The 25,919-nt window shown below is 36.6% G+C and overlaps 1 protein-coding gene across 3 annotated transcripts in view; it reads right to left on the bottom strand.

Moving 5' to 3' along the window:
• The window catches only part of jade2 (jade family PHD finger 2), a 203,883-nt gene that overhangs the window by 51,599 nt on the left and 126,365 nt on the right, over nucleotides 1-25,919 (bottom strand). For all 3 annotated transcript variants that reach the window (XM_024266149.2, XM_024266150.2, XM_024266151.2), the window contains exons 8-10: nucleotides 16,888-17,004; nucleotides 9,643-10,077; nucleotides 7,285-7,449 (exon numbers count right to left, since the gene is read on the bottom strand). In XM_024266149.2, the coding sequence (XP_024121917.1) occupies nucleotides 7,285-7,449; nucleotides 9,643-10,077; nucleotides 16,888-17,004 (717 nt within the window). The remainder of the gene's footprint in view (nucleotides 1-7,284; nucleotides 7,450-9,642; nucleotides 10,078-16,887; nucleotides 17,005-25,919) is intronic.

The raw sequence follows: 25,919 nt of genomic DNA, 5'->3' as shown, positions 1-25,919 counted from the left end.
CATAATAGAAGAGAAAGACGTTGCTCATTTGATGCCCCTGTCCCCTCGGTGACCCTACTTTACATTGTGCTGCTCTACAGGTGGTTTCATACCAGATGAGGAACTGAGGTTGAGTCTGATTATTTGTGCTGACAGACCACAACAAAACTTACTTTGCCTCAATTCTCACTAAAGAAACACAAAATCTCAAGTATTTTTGTGTAATTCATTGAATGAAGCATTAACTTTTCAGTAAGACGCTATGACGCGTTTTAAGTCTTACCAATAGATCATTTTGAGCATTTTTACTATAGTACTTCAAAATTCGCTCTAGTAATTTACCTTTATACACAGCCTCTAAAGGGACATCAAAGTAAAAATAAATAAATAAATAAAAATAAGTGAAAACATTTTTTTTTTCTTTCTTTTTTTTTTCCTGGTGAGCACCAGTTACTATCTGATGAGTACCAGTTACTATATTGTGGGCACCAGTATCTGGTGGGACCAGTTACTATCTGGCTTTTTCTATAAAAAAAAAAAAAAACACATCTGGTTACTATCTGGTGAGCTCCAGTCACTATCTTGTGGGCACCAGGTACTATCTGGTGAGCACCAGCTGCTGTCTGGGTTTTTTCTAAAAAAAATAAAATAAAATAATCTGATAACTATCTGGTGAGCATCAGTTATTATCTGGTGCCCACCAGTTACTATCTGGTGGGCACCAGATAGTAACTGGTGGGCACCAGTTACCTATAAAACTGTTTTTTGTGGGAATACATGATGCACATTTTGTTAGTAAAATCTCAGCTTCTTTTTTACTGGTATTTTTTTCATCAAATTACACAATAGTTACATTAAAAAAGCTTGAAACTGTACAAAAACGTAATTCTATGACAGCCATTTTACAATCAATATATATTTCTACCTAAAGTCGTACATATACAGGAAAAAAAATCATAATGTTGAATATTTAAGACTTTAAAAGTCATAAAATGAGGAAAATTGCGAAAAATTAATAAATCTGGGACTTGAGCAAATTTACGAGAAAAAAATGTCAGATTTTTGAGAAAGAAGTAGTACATTCATGACTTTAAATCTTGTTATACAGTATTACTTTTTTTATTTGGTGGCCCTAATACTCTGTCGTACAATTGCAATTCCAAGTAGTAAGTTTACTTATTTTGTACTGCAAAAAAATAAAAAAAAATCCCCCAAAATCAATATTAAAAGTTTTTTTTTTTTATAATAGCAAAGATCAAAACTGGACACACAAAATTAAAATAGGTAAACCAAAATACAAGCACAGACAGAGTCAAAACAACGTTAAAAAAGTGTAAAAAATTTATGTATTTATTTTACTTAGGGAAACTGCAAGATCTCATTTAGCTTACAACTCTGTATACATGTCATGTTTAATATCAGATTCACTAGGAGACGGTTATAGAGAAAAGGACAGGTGGAATATTATGGCTCCTGAAACAGGACATATTTGGGTGAAAAGTGTTTAAATATACATTAAATATACATTGAAAAAAATCTTGAGCAATAAACATCTATTTCAACACATAATATTTTCAATTACCAGAAAAAATATACCTATTTATGAGTGTTGATAGATAATTCCAAGGTTGAATTTAGTCTTAATAGGGCAGAATTTATTTTAGGGATTTATTAAAGATAAATGTATTGGTGGATTTTTTTTACTTTTCACAAGAGAAAACAGTTTTCTATTACTTTCACATGTTTTGAGAAGGACATTTTTATACGCATTTCATTGTGAAAAGTGTCTCTAACTGAGTGTTTGTCCAACTGGTCTTGTTGTTTATTTTCCGATAACTTCTAAAATGTAGCTTCTCTTTGATGCGACTACATGAAAACCAGATTTTTGGTTTGGGGAAAATAAAAATTGCAATGTGATAAAGCGAATTTTATCCTGGAATTTTCCATCTTTAAACCTGCAGCTTAAAGCTTAAAGGTATCCAGGTTCAAGGCAGGTTTGTCAAATAGATTTGACTTGGCTCTCCGTGTATTAGGACTTTTTTTTTCTTTACATAAAACAAAACTTAAGACTAATTCCATTTTGTTGAAAGTAATTAATAAAAACGTCCACAAAAGAGGAAGTTATATAAAACATGTCAGCAGCTCATAATCAAAGCGTTCCTCGGGTCTCTCCTTAAGAACGGTTTCATAAGTGTACTTTCCTGTTCTGCTGCGAGGGCCTCCTGGCTGTGGAACTGCTGACCTGCTGGGCTGAATGTGCTGCCAAGTTACTGTAAGAGAGCGCGGGAGAGCAGAGGGCAGGACACAGAGCGGCACTGTGCCACCAGACGCTCTGCCAGCCCTGGCTCTGCAGCCCATGTACCGAAGGGTGGGAAAACACTGGCTGCAATTGTCTGGCTCAAGTCGAAATAAATATAAAAACATAACGGAGGAAATTAGAAATGAAAAGAAACTCTTTCACACCTGCTTCCCCTACAGTTTGCCTCTTTAGCCAGAGAGGAGATTGAACTCCTCCTCCTCCATGAACAGCACTCTATTACAGGTTTGCATTGACATTTTCTGCATACAGAAAAATTTAAATACAAAATTTAAAAAAAGTTTTCATAGAGTTGTCAAATTTCAGGTTCAGATTTCATTATTTTTTAAATTAAAAAAATGTGGTACAAGATGAGGTTCAAAAGTGCTCTTCATTCAATTTTAGATGAATAATTTAACAATATGGACAAAACTACTGCATATTTTCTTATTTAACTTAAAAATTTAAATAATAGATTACTTTAATTTTGAAAAGCTGTGATACAAAAAAGAAAACAACAGTTTTAGGGATTTTGGCTAAACATAGCATATTCATAGTTAAAAGATCACTGGGAACACTTTGAAAATACATCAAAAGATGATCATTTTACCATCAGCATTCTAAAATGATTTCCTTAACTGAGAAAACTACTGCAGAAGAAAAGCTCATAGGAAAAAAATGTTATAAAAACAAAACAAAACTTTAAGTTTATTGATTCAAAAAAGTGTCATATACTCTTAATAAGAAAACAATTTGTTTTGATATGAAATCCATTAAAAATATTTTTTTTCTACCTCTAATTATTAAATACCTTCTGCCATCCATTTACCTAAATCTCCACAAAAATCACATTTTTAAACTATACATATTTTTGAAATGCATATTTGTTATTTAGAGTTGTTTTAGTTGTAATTCGCTTAAGCAGTTGTAAAAATGACTGTTTCCTTTAAAGAAAGAATTGAGCCAAAACTGATGCTCGGACTGTCGAGTCACACAGAGAATCCACTGTAGCAGCTCTACCTTAAGGTGATCATTTATGATGCATTTCTGTGGTTTTAGTTGGATCAAAACATCACCTGACTGTAAAATGTGGTCACCTTTAAGAGAGCTCCGTTTCAGAGCTAAAATCTGCTCAGAATATTTCCCATGAGTCATGTTTAGTCTCGGCATTAGAAAACATGACTGTCTAAACCCTGTTTGACTGAAAGCCCCGGCAGCCAGTGCTCGATGCAACATTTATCAGATATCTAACACCATCCAATCGCCGTGCCACACATTGCTCCGACATGTTGTGAGGTGATTGGATAAGTGATGTGAGGGGAGAAGGGGAGGAGGCGGGGGGCAGCATACAGGAGACCGGTGCAGAAATGGAGAAAGCTCACCAGTGCATTAGGGACAGCACGGTGCAATTCGTTCCATTGGCAGCACTTCAAAGAGGACGAGGAGGGAGATAATCCCCCCACCAACATCAGCCGCTGGAATCTTCCACAAACATCCACACACACATTTCTTCACAAAAGCAGCAGGCTGGGCGAGTAGGATGGGGGTGCAGCAATGACAGGATGGAGGGAATATTTCAATTTGCCAAAAAAAATATGAGATGATTCCAGCACTTGACTGCATGAACTGAATCCATTTCAGAGGAGAAAAATGAGGAGCAACCCACTAAAGGAGACAAAAGCATCGATTTGGGGCTAAACGGAGACAATCATGGATCAAAACAGATGATTTCTTTTGGTTTTAAGATTAAGATTTGTCAGAGGAAAAGGCAGAGACAAAATAAGGAGGCTGGGTTAGTAAAGAGTGGAAGACCAAAGTGTAAAAAAATAGACTGACATGTATCGACTGCAGCTGGAGTTCGTAGCAGTTAAGTGTAAACACAAGTGTTGCTGATACAAGATCAAGTGGAGATTGATTCTTTGCATCAACCCTGCCTCCCCGTTTGAGCTTCATGAGGTTACGCAGATTTGCATAAACAGGAACTGAAGCACTTGTTCAAGGATGATATACAACTCAACAAGATTTAAAAAAAAATCTGAAATTTAACTACAATTATTTAAAATCTCTTTTAGAGATCCATAACTCGGTACAGGTCTATGGAACAAAACACCTATATTTCTCCATTTTATTAATAATCTGATTGTGAAAGAAGTTTTATTTTAGAAAACCACTGGTTTCTCTCCACCACATCCTACTGATTCTTGATGTGAGTCGCTCGGTCATGTGTCAAAAATACATCCGCTACTTTCTTAAACTGTGCCCACAGCTAAATTGAAACACCCCAGTGAGCAAAATTAATAATAATAAGAAAAAAAATATTTGGAAAGTTTATTTTCACAAAAAAGATCAAGTCAGGAAACAAAAAAAGAGCATTTGACTTCAAAATAAAAGAAAGCTTAATTTAACAAAAAAAAAAAAATCAGGAATTTTTACTTCATATATGGATTTAATGCAACAGTTGTTCCCACACAATAGTAATGCCTAATATTAAGCAACCGGCTGTCTAATGTTATTTAAACAGTGAATACACCTTTATAAGTGAGGTTCATGGCTGGTGAGGCACTGATGTCATCAGTCAGATTTACAAACATATGAACCCTACAGAGTAGCTTATTCATTTGATTGACATGAGTTGAAGTTTAAAATTTCATTTTAACATCTCTAGTTTACAAACTGTAACATGGGGGGTAAAAAAATTACCCAAATTATTGTTACTAACTTACTTTTACTTATAAATGAAGTCTGTGCACAGCTCCTTCTAAAGAAACACATGAATAACCCGTTTGTGAAAGTCTTTATTTTCTTTCTTCAGTTTTAAAACTCTCACTGTCTAAATAAGGATTACTATGAGTTCAGTGTATCTACAAGTTCCTAAGTTTAGACACATAATCCTTTATTTAGAAAATGATGCTAAAAAAATTAAAGAATATCTGGACGGCTGTACTAGAGTTTGCGGTAGCAGCTAACTCTATTATTCTTTAGCCGCAGCGTCACGTTCTCTGGGCTCACCAGCGCCCTCTACCTCGAGGCAGAAGCACTACTGGCCTCATCTAGTATATTTCTAAAGCACATTTGTACCGGATAAAAAGACTAAATGAGTCACAAACTGGCACCAAAGTAATCAAAAAGTAATAAGGAATAAAGCATCTTTCCGGATGATTGAAAGATCAAAACAGTACAGTGCATGTGTCATTTCTTGTGTGTTTGAACAGGATATTTGTAAAATTCAACACTTTTTTCCCCCCAAAAAGTTTAAAACCAACACAGAAAAAAGTAATCATAGAACACATCTCTAAAAAAATTGTATTTTTATTTTTAATAATGAAAAAGTATATTCTTTTTATTTAATGTATGTATTTTTTAAGCTACTGTATATTTTTTCAGGTGAGGCACAGCCTCCCCTGACTGCACATCATTTATATTCACAATTATATTTAGAAAATACCAGTTTAAAAAATGATTTTCTTTTGTTTTTATCTAATGTAGATTAAAATCAGAGGAGAATGAAGTTGGCGTCCAATTTTTTAGCTTCCACTTTGGCAGTTATAGGATAAGAGATAATCTACATCACATTTTTATGGTTCTTACTCAAAATCTGGTGCACCAGTAAAGTTTAAACCAGCTGAAGATATTTTACAGAGGATGAAGATATACTTTACTCCCCAAAAAGTTAAGAGAAACTGAAAGTTAAAAAAAAAAGTGATTCATGAAAAAATTGTCTTACAATAAACTGGTCCACAGCCTGAAAAAGATTGGGAACCACGGCAGAAGAGGGGGAGAATAGCGGACTGATTTCCATCAGAAGAATGTTGAACGTTGGTTTAAAATATTAAAGACATCCCCTTCCATCATGACATGTTTTTTTAACACAAACTTTCATGAGAAGCTGGTGAGACAAACGCTCCACAGTTTATTTATCCCGGCTGGATTAACTGTGTCCCCTCCTCCTGTCAAGTCCTCGATTTGTAGCTCATTTACATCAGTGGCAGATTCCCCTGCAGTGAAAATATAACCTATTAAATTAAGTTAATCCTTGGCTGAAAGATTACCAGAATGTGTCTAACTGCGATGTGGATATTTGAAAAAGAGACGTCTGTCAGGAATCTCAGCGGAGTCACTCGGAGCCAGGAGCAGTGCTCCTTTATAGCTCGGATTTTCAAGTCTAATTTTCGGAAATTTGACAACTGTTTTAATAATTTGTGATGCCTGGATGGGTAAAACCCAGATTTTTAGACTAAAAAAAAATCAGCTGCACTGTAGGATTGGTGAAACAGAAAAAAAAGAAAAAAAAAAGCAGGACTGGAAAAGTATGAAATATAGAATCCAAAATAATTTTCTATGTGCATTTCAAAAAGTTTCGGGTAACTTTTACAATATTAACATAATTGTACCAAATTAAATAACTGCAAAAGTGAAGTTTAAACCAATAATCTTTACTGGCCTGGATTTGAAGTCACGACGTACACTCTACCACAGGGCCACTGAGTTGGTCCATTGGGTCGCTGAATTAGAACCTTTTCATGTCAAGTACAACCAAACCTCATGGTCCCACCCATACTTATATAAGCTCACCCACAAGCGCTGGAAAGGTAAAATTGGTAGAATTGTACAGGAAAACTGATAGGATATAAGTGGTCGACAGGTCTGAAACAAAATTAATCACCACAATCCATATTTTTATAAATATACATAAGAAATTGTCCCAACTTGGCTCCAAGCTTCACAACCCATCCCTATCGGTAACAGGTTATCTGAAGAGAAAAGGCTGGTGGACCCACTGGTCAGGAGGTTAGAAAAGTTTCAAGAATCAATGAACCTTCATGAGAAACGAGTTAGACCGGTCTACAGAAGAAGAAAACTCTCGTAGAGTTATGATGCTGAGATGAAAATACACTTATTTAGCCTTAAAGCAGTTCTCACAGCCATTACAACCTACAACCATCTCAGGAAACAAAACCATCCTTATTTATACCAACAGTTAAAAGAAGGTGATGATGTCATCAGCTCACCCTCTCCAGATCCTGTCGCAGGTGAGTGAAGAGTTTGAGTCTCCTGTAGAGGACGTCCTGCTCCTGCTGGGCCAGGTTGTCCACTTCATCCCTCTTTAAAGTCACCAGAGGTCGGTTGAAGTTCGCCTTTCTCTTTAACTTCCAGAACTGATACAGGAAGTCCACCTTAAAAAAAAAAACAATGGACAGATGATGCGATGAAGGTGAAGTGAAAGGAGGTGGGCGTTTCTCCAAATACAAAAGAACAGAGAATTCCTTTTACATTAATGAAAGTGAAGCTTTAGCATCTCTATTTTATGAATACTCTAGTGAGGATGTACATTATTTTCTGTTGATTGAACATTTGTTTATTGGATTTTATCATGTAGATTTACTTTATTTCAGATACTACAGTCCTTCATATCAGCCACAGATTATTACCGGCTCATATTTATTTAATGTAACTTGAAACATTGAAGCGGCCTTGGTTAAATGATCTTATGATGAGGTATCCATCATTAAAGCAGGAGTCTATCGGGAGCCGTTGTGTTTCTACTGCCTCATTAGAATCCATTATCTCTGTATGATACGTACATTTAACATTAATAGCTTTTTCTTTTTTCAGAAGACATAATGACTCCACACTTAAAGAATATCTGTTAGCCCTTAAGCTCTTCTTGTTAAAATGTTGAGGAAACAAAATCCTAAATTTTTATGTCTGACATTAATTTTATGGGTAAATCTTGTGCTTAAAGTCATCAATGTTCAGTTGAGTTTCTTCAATGGTTTCTCTGGAATTCAGCATTCAGAGCATTAAGATCTTATTAAGGTTTTACAAGTGATGGACACTAAAAGGAAGAATGCATCGTTTTTTTTTTTTTTTGGTAGAAATAATTACAAATATTGAAGCTCTTTACCTTTAGGATGTCTATTTTATTAGTTAACTTTATGATATCATCATAAAGTTAAGAACAAGCTTTAATTAAATAGATGGTGTTCTCATTTTTTAGTCACAAACATCTGGAGATGACTTTTTCTGAAAGAAAATAGCGTTTTACTGCCATACTTTCAGTATTTACTTCCTGGTTTTATATATTTTATATATCAACAAGTATTGCTGCTCTTGATCCCATCCCCTCACCCCGTAGTTTGCAAGAAGCGAATCTGAAACTCAACAAAAATCGTGTTTTTGATGATTTTTAACATGCTCTTGTGGCATTTTTCTCACAACACAGTACATTTATATTGAAAATTGAGCTTAAAACTGCATTTGAGTTTTTCTTAATTCAAATCAATGTGAATCAAGCAGATGAAAAATGCAGTTTGAAGAAAAGGAAAGCACCAAATGTGCTCAAAGCTTTCAGCAACAGAGAGGTGAAGGGGGGCGGGGTTGGTCAATGCCAACAACTTGTCCCGCCCACAACTCAGAGGCAAATGAACTCCTGCTGCTCTGCAGACACTATGTCCCAGAGAAAGGCATAACCATAATTAAAGGACTAAAAAAAAGAGAGCTTTTAAAAAATGACTGAACGATGATCCGACTGGGTCTTTTAGATAGTAAAGGGGCTCCTTTTCTCTTATTTTGCAAGAACAATAATTGTATCAAGATTTTTCTTGAAAACTTATGAAGATATGTCTTAATTACTATTTAAAAAAAAATAAGAATTCCTAGTAAGATCATTCTTCTTTTTTGATTATTTTTTTTAAATTGTAAGAATTTTTTACTTTTGCAGTGCTTACAACATTTCAGTGTGAGTAACAGTCTGAGGGGAACTTAGCATTGACTAAACCAGAGGTCTCCAACATTTAAAACACTAAAATTACTGACCAAAACTTAGTAAGAGCCACAAAGTCACTGTTTAGGAAAACACACTTAATTTAAGTTTTTTTTTAAATGTACTTTTTACTATACCATTTACAATAATTGAAATATTAATAAAAAAAAAAACTTTTTTTAAACTTTTGACAGCAGCATCATCAAGTTTCCTTCAAAATAAAATACACCTCGTGTCAAAAGGGATCATTTTTCATCATTTTGACTTTGCCAACCTTTATCCTTTTTCTCCTTTGACAACTGAATATGAAAATAACAACATTAGTGTGGAATCCATTTTTTTCTTTAAATTCCGATGCGTTTTAAGTTTATTATAATACTAAACCGCTCTTACGAGTATTTTTCTGTCATCTGACAAGGTATAATTGTAAATATAAATGACAAAATGTAATTAACTAAAATTAATCAATGGCAAACTCTTTATTTATTGAAATTCATAGCATTTTTCTTAATAGTCAAAGATCTATAATGGGGGGAAGAGGAAGTCTTGGGTTAAGCTAAACAGGAAAAGTAATCAATGCACTCCTTCTTTCGGGGAACTTTACCTGTGGGATGGGTAGTCCCAGGTTTTCCGCCACCTCTCCCGGGTCCACGAATTGGTAAAACTCATCCTCCAGCTCCTGGAGCTTCTGCTTCCTCTGGCTCACTTTCTCCCTCTCCAGCTGGTCGCGTTCGGCTCGTTCAGACGCAGACACCAAATAGGGTGTCGACCTCTGCTCCAGGTCGCCACTTCCATTCGGGTTCCGCGTCTGGTCCGTGAGCAGACCGTCACCGGCGCCGTGCCGGGTGTTGGGTCTGGCCGCGGCGTGCGGTCCGTTGACGCAGTCGCCGTTGCTGACGACGGATGAGCCGGAGCTGTGCTCCAGGCAAAAGGACTTGAAGCGCACCTCGTCGTTCTCGGCCAGGATGGTCTTCATCTCCAGCCCGTGGTCAAAAGCACACGTCACATGGAAGGCCACAATGCAAGAGGGCATGGAGCACTGCGGGGGAAGATCAGAGAGGAGGAACTCTTTAAGAAAGACTGTTCAACAAATCAAACAGACGAGTAAACATAGATCCTCCATTTCTGTTTCATGTTTTTTTCCTGCACTATCTGTTACAGGTTATGTCAGAAGTCTAACCACGTCCCCTCTGGCAGATTTGTGCATGGTCGCATACTGGAGCCCCGCTGTGCGAGTGTGCATGCTCAGACTCAGGCTGGTACTCGTACTTGTCAGAGGAGTTTAACATTCAGCAGCAGCTCTGTGTTTGTGTATGAGCACAGTGACAAAAACCTGCCTGTTACCACCGACTCCACCATCTGGAAAAAAAGCAAATCCAACTTTTCCTCCCTGATTCAACACACAAGGACAGACACTTGACCCGAGTCTGCTCTTTTCTCCTAGTACTCCACTTTCCCTGTTTGTAAGACGTCAAAGGAAGTCTTAATTAGCAGTGTTTCCTGTCAAATAGGAGCTGCGCCTCCTCATACGTCCTAATGCGGTTTCACTTGAAGAGTTGCATAACTGGAAAGATGGGGATATTTCATTTTTGCTATAATTAACTTGGGAATTTGGGATTGTGCAGCAATTTCCTTCACTGCCCCCCTGATATACTCCAATCAACCCATCCTGAAATAAAAAAATAAAAAAAAAAGCTTGAGAGGTGAACCTCAAGCGTTGAAGATAAAAAAATCAGGTTAGCTGCTGCTTTTATGAGATATTTCCACATGTTTAATATACCATTACATATTATCATATAGGTAATACTATATTTTCAAGTGTCAAATAACTACTGTTTTTAATATTCGGTGGCCATATACAATAATATATATATATTTATAAATGTTTTTTCCTGTTCATACATAAACGTATATGAAAAAATATTCCAAACATATTTAATTTGGGTATTTATGCACAAATAAAGACAAAATAACATCCTAACATCTCTTTTTAAATTAGTTATTCTTGTTCTTGAAGCAGTTTGAATGTCACAGCTCATCACAATCACCCAAAAGAACTGACCCTGCGGATGAGGTGAGGTAAACGAAGCAATACTACCCTAACATCTATGGATAATTGAAGAGTTTGGGGCAAACGTTTCGATTGAGCCAGCTTTACAAAGAGCAGTTGCTAAATTATTAATCGCGCTGTAATCGTAGAGGGCCCTCTGACGGACCTGTTCAGCCTCTGAAACCCTGAGCGGGTAAAAACGTATGTCTAACAAAACTGTGGTGATCTATAATCAATCCAGTATGAAGGTATCAGGAGAAGAAGAAGTGAATAAAAACGTTCTAGTTAGCCGGTGAACTGACCCCTTAAAGATGCATCTGAGATCACTTTTAAAGCATGTTAGCGTGTTTCCTGAAGCCTTAGTCACATGCACCCATACTGGGGGTTGGATCCTGTGGTTGCCCAGTTCTATGGAGGGTCATAGAGAGGAGTGAGTGCACCATCAAGACTATGTTTTGGTCTATTTTAAAGGAATCCCAGTGGTCTTTTAATTATGATTAGGCTAATTTAGCCAAAAAAAAAAAAAAAAATCTCGTCAATTTCTTGGACATAGTTTCTGCAGAGCCGCAGTAGTTCATTAGAAGTTGGCCTCTGAGTTGTAAGTAGGACTGTTGGCTTGGAGTAACCCAAACCCCCACTTCCCTCACGAATATTGTGTGTGGTAAGTGTATCGTAAAGAATATGTAAGGATAATGCAAATTTCATATACTTATGAAATACGTGTGATGCTACTTATCCTTGGATGTTGCATAAATGTTCACTACAACCTGTTGCCCACAACAGGTCCATAAAGAACTTGTTAAGTCGTCTATAGTTTTGAAAACAGAGTTTTCGCCCATTTTTCGCCCGCACTTGTGACTAAAATCCATTTGATTTCTGAGCACATTTTGGAGATAAGAAGAGTCAGGTGTCTACTAAAGCGTTGAGTAAACATAGCCTGAAGTGGAGGTGTGATAGACTTACCACACACAGAGTGCGGCCTGATTTAGAAAACATTTACTCACGTCAAACAGAGAGTACAGCATCTTTTACTTTGAAAGGTATTAGGTTCTTAGCTGAATGATGTGAGTGCATGGAGGAACACAGATCCATGAACTTAAGAGAAATCATTCCTTCAAATAAAACCTTGAGAATTACAATAGCTGATCAGAATCTAGTGGGTTTGTTGCGATGAGAGGAGAAAAAGGTAGGTTTAAACTGTGTGTGGAATGAACTTATAAACAGCCAGAGCAGAGACTCATTTTAACAACCTGCTTTAGCTGCATTCTGTATTCATCCGAGGCTGCAGGTTATTTAAAGACCTGCCATGACTTCCAAAAATCTTGGAGGAGGTCAAGTAAACAATAAAGCAGAAGTGCTTTTTTAATTAGCTGAGGGGATTGACACATAGGAACCGCGGGCAGACTTTTTCAGCAATACTGCGCCGCCTGGACGGGCTGACCTTTTCATCAAACCTCTTTTAGTAAAGCCCTGATAAAGACTCGAGCTGCAATTGTGAAACTTACAAATGAATAAAATATGCTTTTTCAAACAAATATTTTATCCTGAATACTCTGTTTAAAACCAATTAGCTGCACACAGGAAAATAGACAAAAGGTTTAATTTAGCGAAGGTCCAAAATGTAATGAAAAAAGCAACACAAAGGTCTGAGTTGTGGGAACTTACTCTAAAGCCGGAGGGTCCAAACTGGCATAGGGCCAGATTTGGTGAGGTGAAATTTGTGAGGGTCAACCGATGAACTATTTTATGAAAATTTTATTGCAATGGAATACTTTTGTTGCTTCTCATGAACCAGTAATACATCAAAATGCATTACTAAACTACTGTACATTTTAGGTTTGAAAAATACATCTATAAAATTAAAAGTTTCTGGAAAAAACACTTTTTACAACATTAAATGTGGATTTATACGATATGCTACAAATTATTCACTATTAAATGGTCATTGTAAACTTCTAAATGTATATAATGGGAACAGGAAAATAAACCAACTATTTGATTGTGTTCAAACTGCTGTGGTTTAGATATAAAAACCTCAATAAATTCTGTTCTTCTTTTTTGGCTCTTAAAGTCCCACTCCAACTATTAAGGTCCCATCGTTCCCAGTGGTCTTTTAAATATGATTATGTAGTTTTCAGCTAAAAATCAAGAACCTTGTGTGTTTTTAAGACATATTTGCGGCAGAGCCGCAGGAATTAATTAGAAATTTGCTTTTGGGGTGTTGGTGGGACTGTTGAAGCAAAGTTAGCCCAGAGGGGCTGGGGCTGTAAACAGCTTTGACCTACTTTTGGTGCCTCACCTGACTCACGTCTCGTGAGATTTGAGTTGCAACTAAAGTCTCGTGACTCACGATTCAAATCTTGTGAGTTGCGACTCAAATCTCGTGGGTCGTGACTCAAGTCTCGTGAGTCGCAACTCAAGACTCGTGATACGCAACTCAAATCTTGTGGGTTGCGACTACAGTCTCATGGGTTGCGACTTAAGTCTCATGAGTTGCGACTCTAATCTCATGGATCATGACTCAAGTCTCGTGAGTCCCGACTCAAGTCTTGTGATACGCGACTCATGTCTTGTGATACGCGACTCAAATCTCGTGGGTTGCGACTACAGTCTCGTAAGTCGAGACTAAAGTCTCATGAGTTGCGACTCAAATCTCGTGGGTCGTGACTTAAGTCTCGTGAGTCCCGACTCAAATCTCATGAGTCTCAACCCACGAGATTTGAGTCGCGGCTCACGAGACGCGAGTCAAGTGAGCCACCGGAAGTCGGGCCGAGCTGTTTTTAGCCTTGCTGTCCCTCAGTTAACCTTGCTAATTTCCCATCATTCTTTTGTCTGCGCTCTCTCCTGCTAGCTAATGGCGCCTCACAAGCCTAAGCTAACATTTGCGTAACAAAAAACGAAAGAAAAAGAAAGGCGGACAATATCAGAGTTATCAAGCAATGAAGACATTAATGGATCTATTTGTCATTTGCCAGAATTGTGACAGAGAAGGAAGACTTTGACCCACCTATGACAGTTGCTGCGTTAGAAACCCAAGCTTTTTCAAATCGGCGGTTTTCATATGCCCCTAATCCAATTCGATTTGAATAGAGAAATACTCAGAAATGCAGTTTTAATCTTAAATTATTTTGTATATGTCCGCTATCATGAGAAAAAATGCTACAAGAAAATGTTAAAAAAACAAAAAACACAATATAGGGTGGATCTTTAAGGTCTTGAAGGTCTATACTAAAATTTAGCTAATTACAATCAACAAATGTAGTGCTAGGGTCCACATATTGTTGATATTATGACAGGAGTCTGTGGGCTGGTATAAATTCAAACTTTTTGTATTTATAAAGTTTCTAATAAAGTTTTTCTTAATTTCTACAGTCAGGATCTAAAAAAAGAAGAAAAGCCCTTTCTTTCAATGAAAGTTTACAGTTGCTGTTGTCCAGCATCAGCATCTTAACCTTCTGTGTGTGATGCAGGCGATCGGAAACATGAGAGTGAGACTCGCTCCCTGCAGGCAACTCGGGCTCAAAGGCTCACAGTTAATCTACAGCATCAATACCATCAAAGCAAACAGTCCCACGGCTGCACAAACTAGCGTGTTCGCTGCCTGTTCGCAGCCTGTTTGCCCAACGCACACGTGTACGCACCGCAAACGCACATGCAGCGTGGGGCTTTGAGAACGCGGTTCAGCTGGAGGACACTCCAGCTGAGGGTCAGCTGTGGAGTGGGTTTTTTTGAGGGACAGTTTTCAGTGGAAATTTTCAGATTTCACATATTTGGGTACCACACATTTTTAATTTACAACTTAGAGTGGTACTGTTGATAGTAGCTGTCGTATAGAAGGAGACAGCATGAACAGACATGCAGGAAAATTAGATAATCTGTACATTTCTAGTATATATATATATATATATATATATATATATATATATATATATATATATATTAGTTTATCTAGTTTTGAGTAACTTTTAATTCTTTCAAGTTAACTTGTCTATAAAGTGGAAGTAGGGTTCGTGTTGGCCCTGTGAGGCACAAGCAAAGAGTCAGGAACAGACGCCAGCTGGGACGGACTGTCAGCCACAATAAAAGTCTACAGGATGAGTGACAACATACAGAAATGAGAGAGACGAGAACAAAACAACCAGACAGAGAGAGCTTAAATCTTGACATGAAAACGCCAAGGATCAGATTCCACTGTGTCTCCAGCTGAGGCTGCGCGGACGCATTTAGAGCTGAAGCGCAGATAAAAAAGTCTGGGTAAAGAAGCAAACTAAAATAGATTTATGATGATAAGACAATCTGAAAACAGAAAAGGACTTACTTTTCTTTTGTCAAGTGGGATTAAAACAATTCTCAGATATCAGTTATGTTACATACTGTAAATAAGATGGTGTTTAAATGTTTATTAGCTGTAATTAAGTTATATATCAGTGTTCCCCAACCTTTTTGTGTCAGCCCCTGAGGATTTCACCGCGGACTGAGGTTCCACATACAACTTTTCTCCTGTTGCACTCCGCCGGACTACTTTTAGTGATCCAAGTGACATAAATGTAACTGAGAGAATCCTGTTATCTTAAAAAACAAAAGATTTTGCATCCTTGACTAAACTTTACAGCTCAAGTGCTCAAAAGAGAAAAAAAAAGGTATTATTAAAAATTTCCTCCAGTGCCAATTGATCCACAAACCGGTACCAGTCCGTGGGTTGGGGATCACTCTTGTTGGGACCACTGTTATATATGATGTGTTTGTCACTTTAAACTGGGTTCCTACAAGTTTATTTAAGTTAAATTTAAGGCTATTTAAAACCATGCTTATCAAAGATTAAGACCAATTTCTCAGGCTATTTAAATAATAAATAAATAATAATAATAATAGATGTACAAAGATGAACAAATGTTTGTTATGCTCCAATATTGGATTTTTTATTGAAAATATCAACCTTTGCTCAACCATTTGAGCAGATATTATTCTTAAGGGTTCTATTCTGGCTGATGTTATTTCCATGTACTTTAAGTGCGATTAAGCAAAAAAGCTGATAGAAATTCATGTTGGCCACATTTAATACCTGCAGCAAAAACGCACATCGCTGCATGTCTGCATGGATTTTAACCACTTCCCAGGCTAAATTTACTTGTTGTTTTACGGGATATTTTGGGAATAATTGTACAAACAGGAATACTTTGGGTCAACGAAAATGTCAAGAGCAGCTATTAAGCCACATATTTTCAGCTTTCAAAATAAGAGTGGCCAAGTAAAAAAAAAAGAATCTCTGGGTGAATGTATTTTATAACAATAGACACTTTTATATTTTTGGCAACAGCTTCATGTTTTACCTTTATTTTCCCAGAGAACAGACACACAGGGCATACAATCCTTCTCATACTCACATGCACACGTAGGGACACTTTTAAAGAACCTGGAGAAAACCCAAGCATACATGGAGAAAAACATGGAAACGCCACACAGGAAGGACCCAGCCAGGATTTGAAGTGTATTTATTTTCTGTATTAATCAGAAGGTGTTGAGTAAAATAGGTCATGTGACCTCCCTTCTGTAATATCTGATAGATCATCCTTGATAGCTCTTATATTGCTAAAATCATGTATGTATGAAGTTGCATAAGTTGTTTAAAATAAGAAAAAAGCTTCCATATAACATACTCAGACTCATGTTAATCTGGAATGAATAATGTTGACGCTTTAAAATAAATAATCAATTTTCTAACCAATTCTTAAAAGAATTCATAATTCCTTTTCCTTCAAGGCTTCTTTTATTTTGGTGATGAGGTCTTCTCAGACGTACCTGGATGCAGGTTCCTGTGTGTTCTCGACACAAACTGCAGGACAGAGCCCAGCGGCTGGCAGGGATGTGGGACACCTTGGTAATGGGCTCCATCTTCTCCGGGCAGCCTATGCTCACCTGCAGGACAAAATCGGTGTGAAATGATGTGATGAATTCCTTTTGTGCAAAGATTTAAAACTTCATTTTTAGACAGATTTCAAGTATTTTACCAGTTTGATGCTGTTTTAACTTCTCTTTGCCCTACACATTTCTAAAAAAATCTCAAAATCAACTCAGTTGAGAATTTTTTATCTTATTAAGAGATAGAAAATAGAAAAAAGAAAGTGATTATAAAAAGGAGTTTTGCTCCATCCTCTCGACAACACAAACTTTTGATTCAAGACTCAAAAAATTCAAATTGAACTGTAATTTTTGGTTTAATTTGAAGTATGTTAATTTAACCAATAACAGAAGAAATAGAAATAAAATGATGTGGAATATACCACCAACCAAACTGACCACAGAACACTTTACTGATGATTTTCTATTACAATGGTGTCACCATGGGTTCAATTTAACTTTAACCCTTGTTAAAGTTATTGGCATTTATCGTCATTATTTTTGGAAACAAAAATGTAGATTTATGTTCTAAAAATAGGTGCTAATTTTAGATTTTGTGAGGATTTATTACTTGTAATAAGATCATGCTCTCATTTTGTTCACATTTTGTGCTTTATTTGCACTTAGTTTTTTGTGACTATCATCAAAATAAATTACAATTAGATACATAAAAACTCACAAAGTACAAACTATTTGCCTAGAAGTAACAAAAATACTTAATATTGAGCTGTATAACATTCAATTTGAAGTATTTTGATCTAAAAGTTAGCTTTTGTAACTAATTTTTCTCTTTTTGAATACTTGTGTGGAACTTCTTGTTTCTATCTAACTATCTAATCTAGACTAAATTATATTGATCATCCTAATTATTGTCTCATTATTTCAGGTTTCTCTCAGATAGATGCTGTAATATAAAATATTGACCTCTAAAGGTTCAGAAAGTTAATCTGCATTAATGGGGGTTGTTTTTTTTAAAAGATGTGTTGCTTTTTTTGAGGTTTATGTGTAATATGTGAGTCGGAAAGGCCTTTTTCTGAAAATTCCAACAGCACATGATAATTTCAACCCCGCATTTTTTTAAGTTTGTGCGTTTTTTTTTTTTTTGGTTTTTTTTTAGGTACATCAATCCATTGGTGCAACTGGTAATAAAACAAGAAGAAAGGGATACCAAAAAAAAATTGTTCTGTTTTAAGTAAGGGATAATACCCGCGTCGGGTATTATCCCTTACTTATTCAACATAAGCACGTATTTGTTCAGATTCCATGTTATTTCTTTCTCTTGTTAGACGAATTACCAAAACACGCCACACATCTGCTCATAGTTCGGCCTTTCTGTCACATTTTAGAACCTTTTGTGGCTCAAAAATTGAAAAGTTGGCCCACCCAGGGGTTAAGAAAATGGATGGAGTTATTATATTTATTCTTAAGTAAAAATGTTTTTCTGTGTGGACATAATTACATTCATTTCTAACTAATTTTTTTATTAAGATAAGTGTTCTATTCCTATTTTTAGGATACCTTTCCTGCAGTGTAATAATTTTTTTTATATTTATGGATGAATTATTTGGACTAATAAAGCACTGTTTGGTTAAACATTTTCAAATAAACCAACTGTTGAGTCCATTAGGTTAAATTCCCTATCAGGTTTGTGGGTGGAGCATCATTAAATTATATATAAATGCTTGAATAAATGATTGAAGTACTGTTATATATGCCTTACAATGACTAATTTAGTGATTAGAAAAGGTAACAAACAGGAATTCATGTATTTTTAACTAAATAAAAATGCATTTCTCCTGTTTAAAGGCCATCTCTGATAGACTGTCCTCAGAGTCTTAGCAGGCACACATGTGCTCCTTGAAAAAAGCGTTTTCTCTGAGCAGTCCTTTCACAGCAGCTTTGGCCCCAAACCTCCTTTCACCAAACATAATCAGGAAAAGTCAGCGACTATTGCCAACTACCCTTGCAGAACAGGATTGAGAGCACTCATCACCAAAGAGCCATTTCATCCTTCCTTCCTTCCTTCCTCCACTCTCTGTTTCTTGCCAAAAACCGTTCTCCTTCTTTCACGTTCATTTCTTTCCCTATCAGAGGCACGACCCTTCTCCTGGTCGTCTTTCACGCTTGCTGATTTCCACAGGTCACGCCCACTCCTCTCTTCTGTCCATCTTTTTCCTCCTCTCATCTGCTCCTTCACAGAACAAGCTCAAGGCTTCAACAGATTGGGAGTCTTTGTACAACACTCCGGCTAATGGAGAACTCACGCAGGATCGGATTGATCCAAATCATTTTCCATCTTTGTTTCTGAGTTTGCCCCAACACTGGAGAGTCGAGCGGGACTTTCTCATTTTCTACTGCAATTACTTCACATTTTTAAAGTATAAAAAGTGATAAAAAGTGAAACCACTTTGGTAAATATGGGAGGAAATCACAGTATTGATTAAATACGGCGTCAAGTGAATAGAGGCCCTAAATCTGAGAGTACGTGTGAGTGTGCTCAGAAGTCGTTTCAAACAGACCTCTCTGAGGATAAAGGCAAAGCGCAAGACGCTCCATTCACAGCGGGAGCTGAAAGTATCGACCCAAAGCTGAATCATATTTTTAGACAAATGCATTTCTGTGCTGCCTTAAAAGGATTCAGTGTGATTTCTTAAGCCGCAAACCGAACCTCAAACGCGGTTAGAATGTAAACAGCTCGTTTTTCCTTCTGGCCATGAACACTTTTCAGTTTAGACTCCAGTCGATAAGGAGAAATTTTATTTCACAGACATGCTTTTTCCACTTTGCAACTTAATAGTCCATATTGACTTTGGATGCTTATAAACTGCAGGTATTGCTGTTTGTGATGCTTAACACTGACTTTCCTGGGTGACCCTGTTTAAGCAGAATAAATGAGAAGGGATTTAATTCTGATTTTGGCACACTGAGACTTTGGCTCATAGCCTGTCAGTCATATAAAGCAGTGGTCATCAACCTTTTTCAGGCCACAGACTGCTTTAACGTCAAACAATTTTTCAAGGACTGCCCTGAGCGAGGTTGAAGTTGGCATCTGATTTTTTTTTTTTTTAGCTTCCAGTTTCATTTAACTTTTTATGGTCAAGTTTATCTTAATTCTCTGTAAAACAACTGCAGCTGCTTTAAACTTTATTTGTTAACAAGATTTCACGTATTAAAATGTGAATATAGATTATTCCTTAACCCATAAGTGGAAGCTACAAAATCGGATGCTAACTTCAACCGACACACTACTAAACCTATAGCCTTAAAGAGAAAAAAAAGAGCCTTGTTTAAAGAAAAAATCTTATTTCTGTCTTACAAGAAAAATAATTAGATCAAGAAAAATTTGAATAGCAAAATATTCTAAGTTAGTGCATATCTTAGTGACTAGAATTCTTTTTTTTTTTTTTTTAATCTTGGTTATTATATTTAGAAAGTATTGTTATATTTAGAAAATTACACTTTTAGTGACTTTTTTGTATTATCGGCATTGCAAAAACAGATGCTGAAGAAATAAGTCAAAATTACTAGAATCTGAAAAAAATTCTTCAAATAAGCAAATAAATCTGCGAATGATACATGTGAATCCATTGTTTAAGCAACTTTATTAGCAACATCCTCGTAACATTAGACAGCCGATTGCTGAATATTATAATATCTGTGAGAACAACTGTCACAATAAATCCATATTTAGAATAAAGACTCCTAGTTTTGTCTGTTTAATGCAGATTGTCTTTTATTTTGAATTCAAAGGCTCTTCCTTTGTTTTCTTACTGCATCTTTTTGTAAAAAGAAACTTTCCAAATATGTTTGCTTTATTGGGGGTTTTAATTTAGGAGTTGGTGCAGCCGCGTTAACAAATAGCGGATGGATTTTGGAATGTGACTGAGCGTATTGCATCAAGAATGAGTCAGATGTGGCGGCGAGAAAACCAGAAGTTTTCCAAAATAAAACATCCTCCAGAATCGGAATATAAATAAAATGGAAAAAATGTAGGTTGTGTGTTTTTTTTTTTTTTTCTTTGCACCAAACGTCTCACAAACCGGGATAATAACTTTCTGTGGAACGTGGTCTTTTTAGTCCATGTGGGGTTTTCTTCTGATCATATCTATAACAGTAGGAGCTCATCAGTTTCAAATTATACAGCGGTTTCCATTTAAATGGGTCAAAGTTCTCAGTCTCCACTTCCAGATTTAAATAAACTGTGGCCTACACAGGAAGCAGTGCTGTAAACCTCTGATGTAACAGGAAGCCTGACTTTCTTGTAATAAAAAAGTGATTTTTTTTTTTTTTTTAGGATTTATGAAGATTTTTTTTTTTTTTTGAGATTTGATTTTTTTTTCCGTTCCTTTTTCACTCATGTTTCATCATGTTCAGGGAGTTTAGGGGGGTTTCTTTGGAGTGAGTGTCACAACCAAACTGCCTAATTGATGCAACTAAAATTCACAAGATCAGGATTTTAATTGGTTTATGATTCAACACAACTTTTTAAAATAGAATATAAAATATAGATACTTTATTGCACACTCAAGGTCCATTTGCCACAAGAAATACAACAGATAAAAGACCTAAAAATGTAAAAAAATAAAAACACTCAATTACCAAGTATCATAAACTTAACCAAAATACTGATAAATTGTTAAAAAAAAGACTTGCTTAAGACATGTTTTCATGTCTAATGATTAAAAGTTGTTATTTTTTAAATAAGGAACGCTTAAATTAAAAACTATCAGACTGCAGGTTAAAAAATTAAAAAATGAGTCTGAACAAAGGGTATATCTTTGGATGTTAGAATGAATTAATTAAAATGTAAGTAAAGATCTATTCAAATTATTAATCTGTTTAAGCCACCCCTATTCTTTAAACAGGCACTGCTGTGTTTTTTATTAGGTAAAGACTCACCCCGATCATCTTTTGAGCTATTTTCAAAGCATATCTCGTGGTCTTTCAAATTTAGTTTTTAACCAAAATAAATTGAAGGTGGGACCGTTTGTGTGGAGCAACCCCGCCCCTCTTCCTCTCCCCCTTGTTGATAGCTTATAGCAGGGAGTTTGTGGACCATCCAGCATATTTTCTGTCACAAAAAATGCTTTTAAAAAGCATTTTTTTTTTTTGACGTAACATGATTTGAGTAAATACATATTTAGAAATGCAAATAGAGCTTAATTTTCTTCATATACGTCTTCCACTATCAGAAAAATGCCACGAAAACTAGGTAAAAACACCAAAAAAATCAATTTTGGGGGTCTAATGACATGAAAAATTGTTTTTAATGAAATTAAAAAAACAATTTTAGGGTTTAGAACTGACTGTACCAGACCAGTTTGTAGGGTTAGAAGAATGCTTGGCCTTCATAACCAAAGTAAAGTTAAAATAAAGGGGGGGATGGTATATTTATAGCAGTTCTGCAAAGATAAAAGCATAAAAAATAGAAAATCAGAAGCTACACTGCAGCCTGCGTAACTGGCTTTAACCCTAAAACCCATGACTAACTTTATGAACAAGCTGACGACATTTTCCAGGTTCTGAAACATTTTCCTCTGAAAGAAAACTCCACAGCACAGAAACCCGACCCAGTGTTCCTGCGTCTGCAGCACTGGAAGCCTGCATGAATGTAATCTTCAATTCACAGGTCTGCTATTAACACATCCTCAGCTCACGCAAGGATTCCTGCACAAACACAGACTCACAGACATGCAAATGATCTTTTCTTCCACCACGGTTGGAGTAGAAAACAAAAGCAAATGGAGCAACAAAAACAATTAGCCCAATCAAGAGTGACAGAAAGCAATTAGAGAAGGGTTCAAGGTGCCAAAAGACACTCTCGCTATTGAGAAATGTGCCGATGGAACGAGTCGCTGAAAAGGCTGAAGACGCACGACTGGCTGGGATTCTGTTTCAAAGATATGCCAAGCGTGAAGCAGATCCCCAAACCCCTGAAATCAGCAGCTCTATTTGGAGCTTTCAGATTCTTCAAAAGATTTCGTCAAGACACACAAAGTGAAATGAGCGTCAGCTTGGCTGCGCACGCCACAAACAGCATCCTAATGACTGATTCTACAGCCGGCGCACTCTGGAGAGTGAAGTCTAGACTGAAAGATCAACAAGAAGAATCATCTGAAGCATTCGCTAACAAGGAGGAGACCTCAGCAGAAGCAGGTGACAGGTGCACATCTCTGTTTGAAGCCCGTCGCTCGTCTCAGAACAGTTCTGAGCGCAGTTTTGTCAAATGTGAAGTAGGTGAATTATATGAACAGCCTCTAAGTATTTAAAGGAATTGCCATGACCACTAAAAAATGTACAAAAATCAAATACTTTGAAATAATCATACATGAGAATTTAAAGGAGGTTAGTGTTTTTATTAATTTAGGCTAAAAACTGGAACTTTTGCAAACACTAGAGCATTTTGGAGTCAAATATTTAGTTATTTATGACTGTGCATATAACAGCAACTTTTTTAAAAGAGCAATCCAAGTGATTGTTGTTCTCCTACAACAGTTAAACCTCTCATAAAAAGTACAATTTTACTAGGAGTTTGTCTTGAAAGTTGGAAAATACTAACTTTTGCTACACATTGTGGTTACTTTAAAATTTTATTTTTATCATCAACAATGACTGACTGATTTCGCAATGCAGAATGTCATGTTTAAATTTAAGTTTGACATGCATTCCAGATTCCGCCACTAGACGGTCAAGTGGTTAAGGCTGCGGACTCACATTCAGAAGGTCATAGGTTCGAATCCCGCTCAGTAATAGTCCACATTAAAAATTTGTTTTTACTTTTAAATTTTTATTTTTACCTCCAAACTGTTCAATGCAGGTGAAAAAAATATTTTTAACACAGACAAATGGCTTTAAACCATCAACAATGACTTCCTGATTTCGCAATGCAGAACGTCATGTTTAAATTTAAGTTTGACATGCATTCCAGATTCCGCCACTAGACGGTCAAGTGGTTAGGGCTGCGGACTCACATTCAGAAGGTCATGGGTTCGAATCCTGCTCAGGAATAGTCCACATTAAAAATTTGTTTTTACTTTTAAATTTTATTTTTACCTCCAAACTGTTCAATGCAGGTGAAAGAAATATTGTTAACACAGACAAATGCCTATAAACCATCAACAATGACTGACTGATTTCGCAATGCAGAATGTCATGTTTAAATTTAAGTTTGACATGCATTCCAGATTCCGCCACTACACGGTCAAGTGGTTAGGGCTGCGGACTCACATTCAGAAGGTCATGGGTTCGAATCCTGCTCAGGAATAGTCCACGTTAAAAATTTGTTTTTACTTTTAAATTTTATTTTTACCTCCAAACTGTTCAATGCAGGTGAAAGAAATATTTTTAACACAGACAAATGCCTATAAACCATCAACAATGACTTCCTGATTTCGTGATGCAGAACGTCATGTTTAAATTTAAGTTTGACATGCATTCCAGATTCCGCCACTAGACGGTCAAGTGGTTAGGGCTGCGGACTCACATTCAGAAGGTCAAGGGTTCGAATCCCGCTCAGGACTAGTCCACATTGAATATTTTTTTTCTACTTTTAAATTTTATTTTTACCTCCAAACTGTTCAATGCAGGTGAAAGAAATATTTTTAACACAGACAAATGCCTATAAACCATCAACAATGACTTCCTGATTTCGTAATGCAGAACGTCATGTTTAAATTTAAGTTTGAGATGCATTCCAGATTCCGCCACTAGACGGTCAAGTGGTTAGGGCTGCGGACTCACATTCAGAAGGTCATGGGTTCGAATCCTGCTCAGGAATAGTCCACATTAAAAATTTGTTGTTACTTTAAAATTTTATTTTTACCTCCAAACTGTTCAATGCAGAGGAAATAAATATTTTTAACACAGACAAACGGCTTTAAACCATCAACAATGACTTCCTGATTTCGCAATGCAGAACGTCATGTTTAAATTTAAGTTTGACATGCATTCCAGATTCCGCCACTAGACGGTCAAGTGGTTCAGGCTGCGGACTCACATTCAGAAGGTCAAGGGTTCGAATCCCGCTCAGGAATAGTCCACATTAAAAATTTGTTGTTACTTTAAAATTTTATTTTTACCTCCAAACTGTTCAATGCAGGGGAAAGAAATATTTTTAACACAGACAAACGGCTTTAAACCGGGTGGCAGTGGCTCAGGTGGTAGAGCGGGTCGGCCAATGATCGAAGGATAGGCGGTTCGATTCCGGCTCCTGCCAGCCAAGTGTCGTTGTGTCCTTGGGCAAGGCACTTAACCCTACTTGCCTCCAGTGTGGCTCAACTGGTGTGTGAATGGGTATGAATGTTCCGGTGATGGTCAGAGGGGCCGTTGGCGCATACTGGCAGCCACGCCTCTCTCAGCCTGCCCCAGGGCAGCTGTGGCTACAATAGTAGCTTACCATCACCAAGTATGAATGAGGTGGGAATGAATAATAGATATACAATGTAAGCGCTTTGAGCGTCTGGAAAAGCGCAGATAAATCCAATCCATTATTATTATTATTATTAAACCATCAACAATGACTTCCTGATTTCGCAATGCAGAATGTCATGTTTAAATTTAAGTTTGACATGCATTCCAGATTCCGCCACTACACGGTCAAGTGGTTAAGGCTGCGGACTCACATTCAGAAGGTCAAGGGTTCGAATCCCGCTCAGGAATAGTCCACATTGAATATTTGTTTTCTACTTTAAAATTTTATTTTTACCTCCAAACTGTTCAATGCAGGGGAAAGAAATATTTTTAACACAGACAAATGCCTTTAAACCATCAACAATGACTGACTGATTTCGCAATGCAGAATGTCATGTTTAAATTTAAGTTTGACATGCATTCCAGATTCCGCCACTAGACGGTCAAGTGGTTAAGGCTGCGGACTCACATTCAGAAGGTTATGGGTTTGAATCCTGCTCAGGAATAGTCCACATTAAAAATGT

This window comes from Oryzias melastigma, linkage group LG14 (genome assembly GCF_002922805.2).
Source record: "Oryzias melastigma strain HK-1 linkage group LG14, ASM292280v2, whole genome shotgun sequence".
In the NCBI taxonomy this organism is placed as follows: Eukaryota; Metazoa; Chordata; class Actinopteri; order Beloniformes; family Adrianichthyidae; genus Oryzias; species Oryzias melastigma.
The sequence above is the reverse complement of the archived record's forward strand: the minus strand, read 5'-3'. Positions and strand labels throughout refer to the sequence as shown.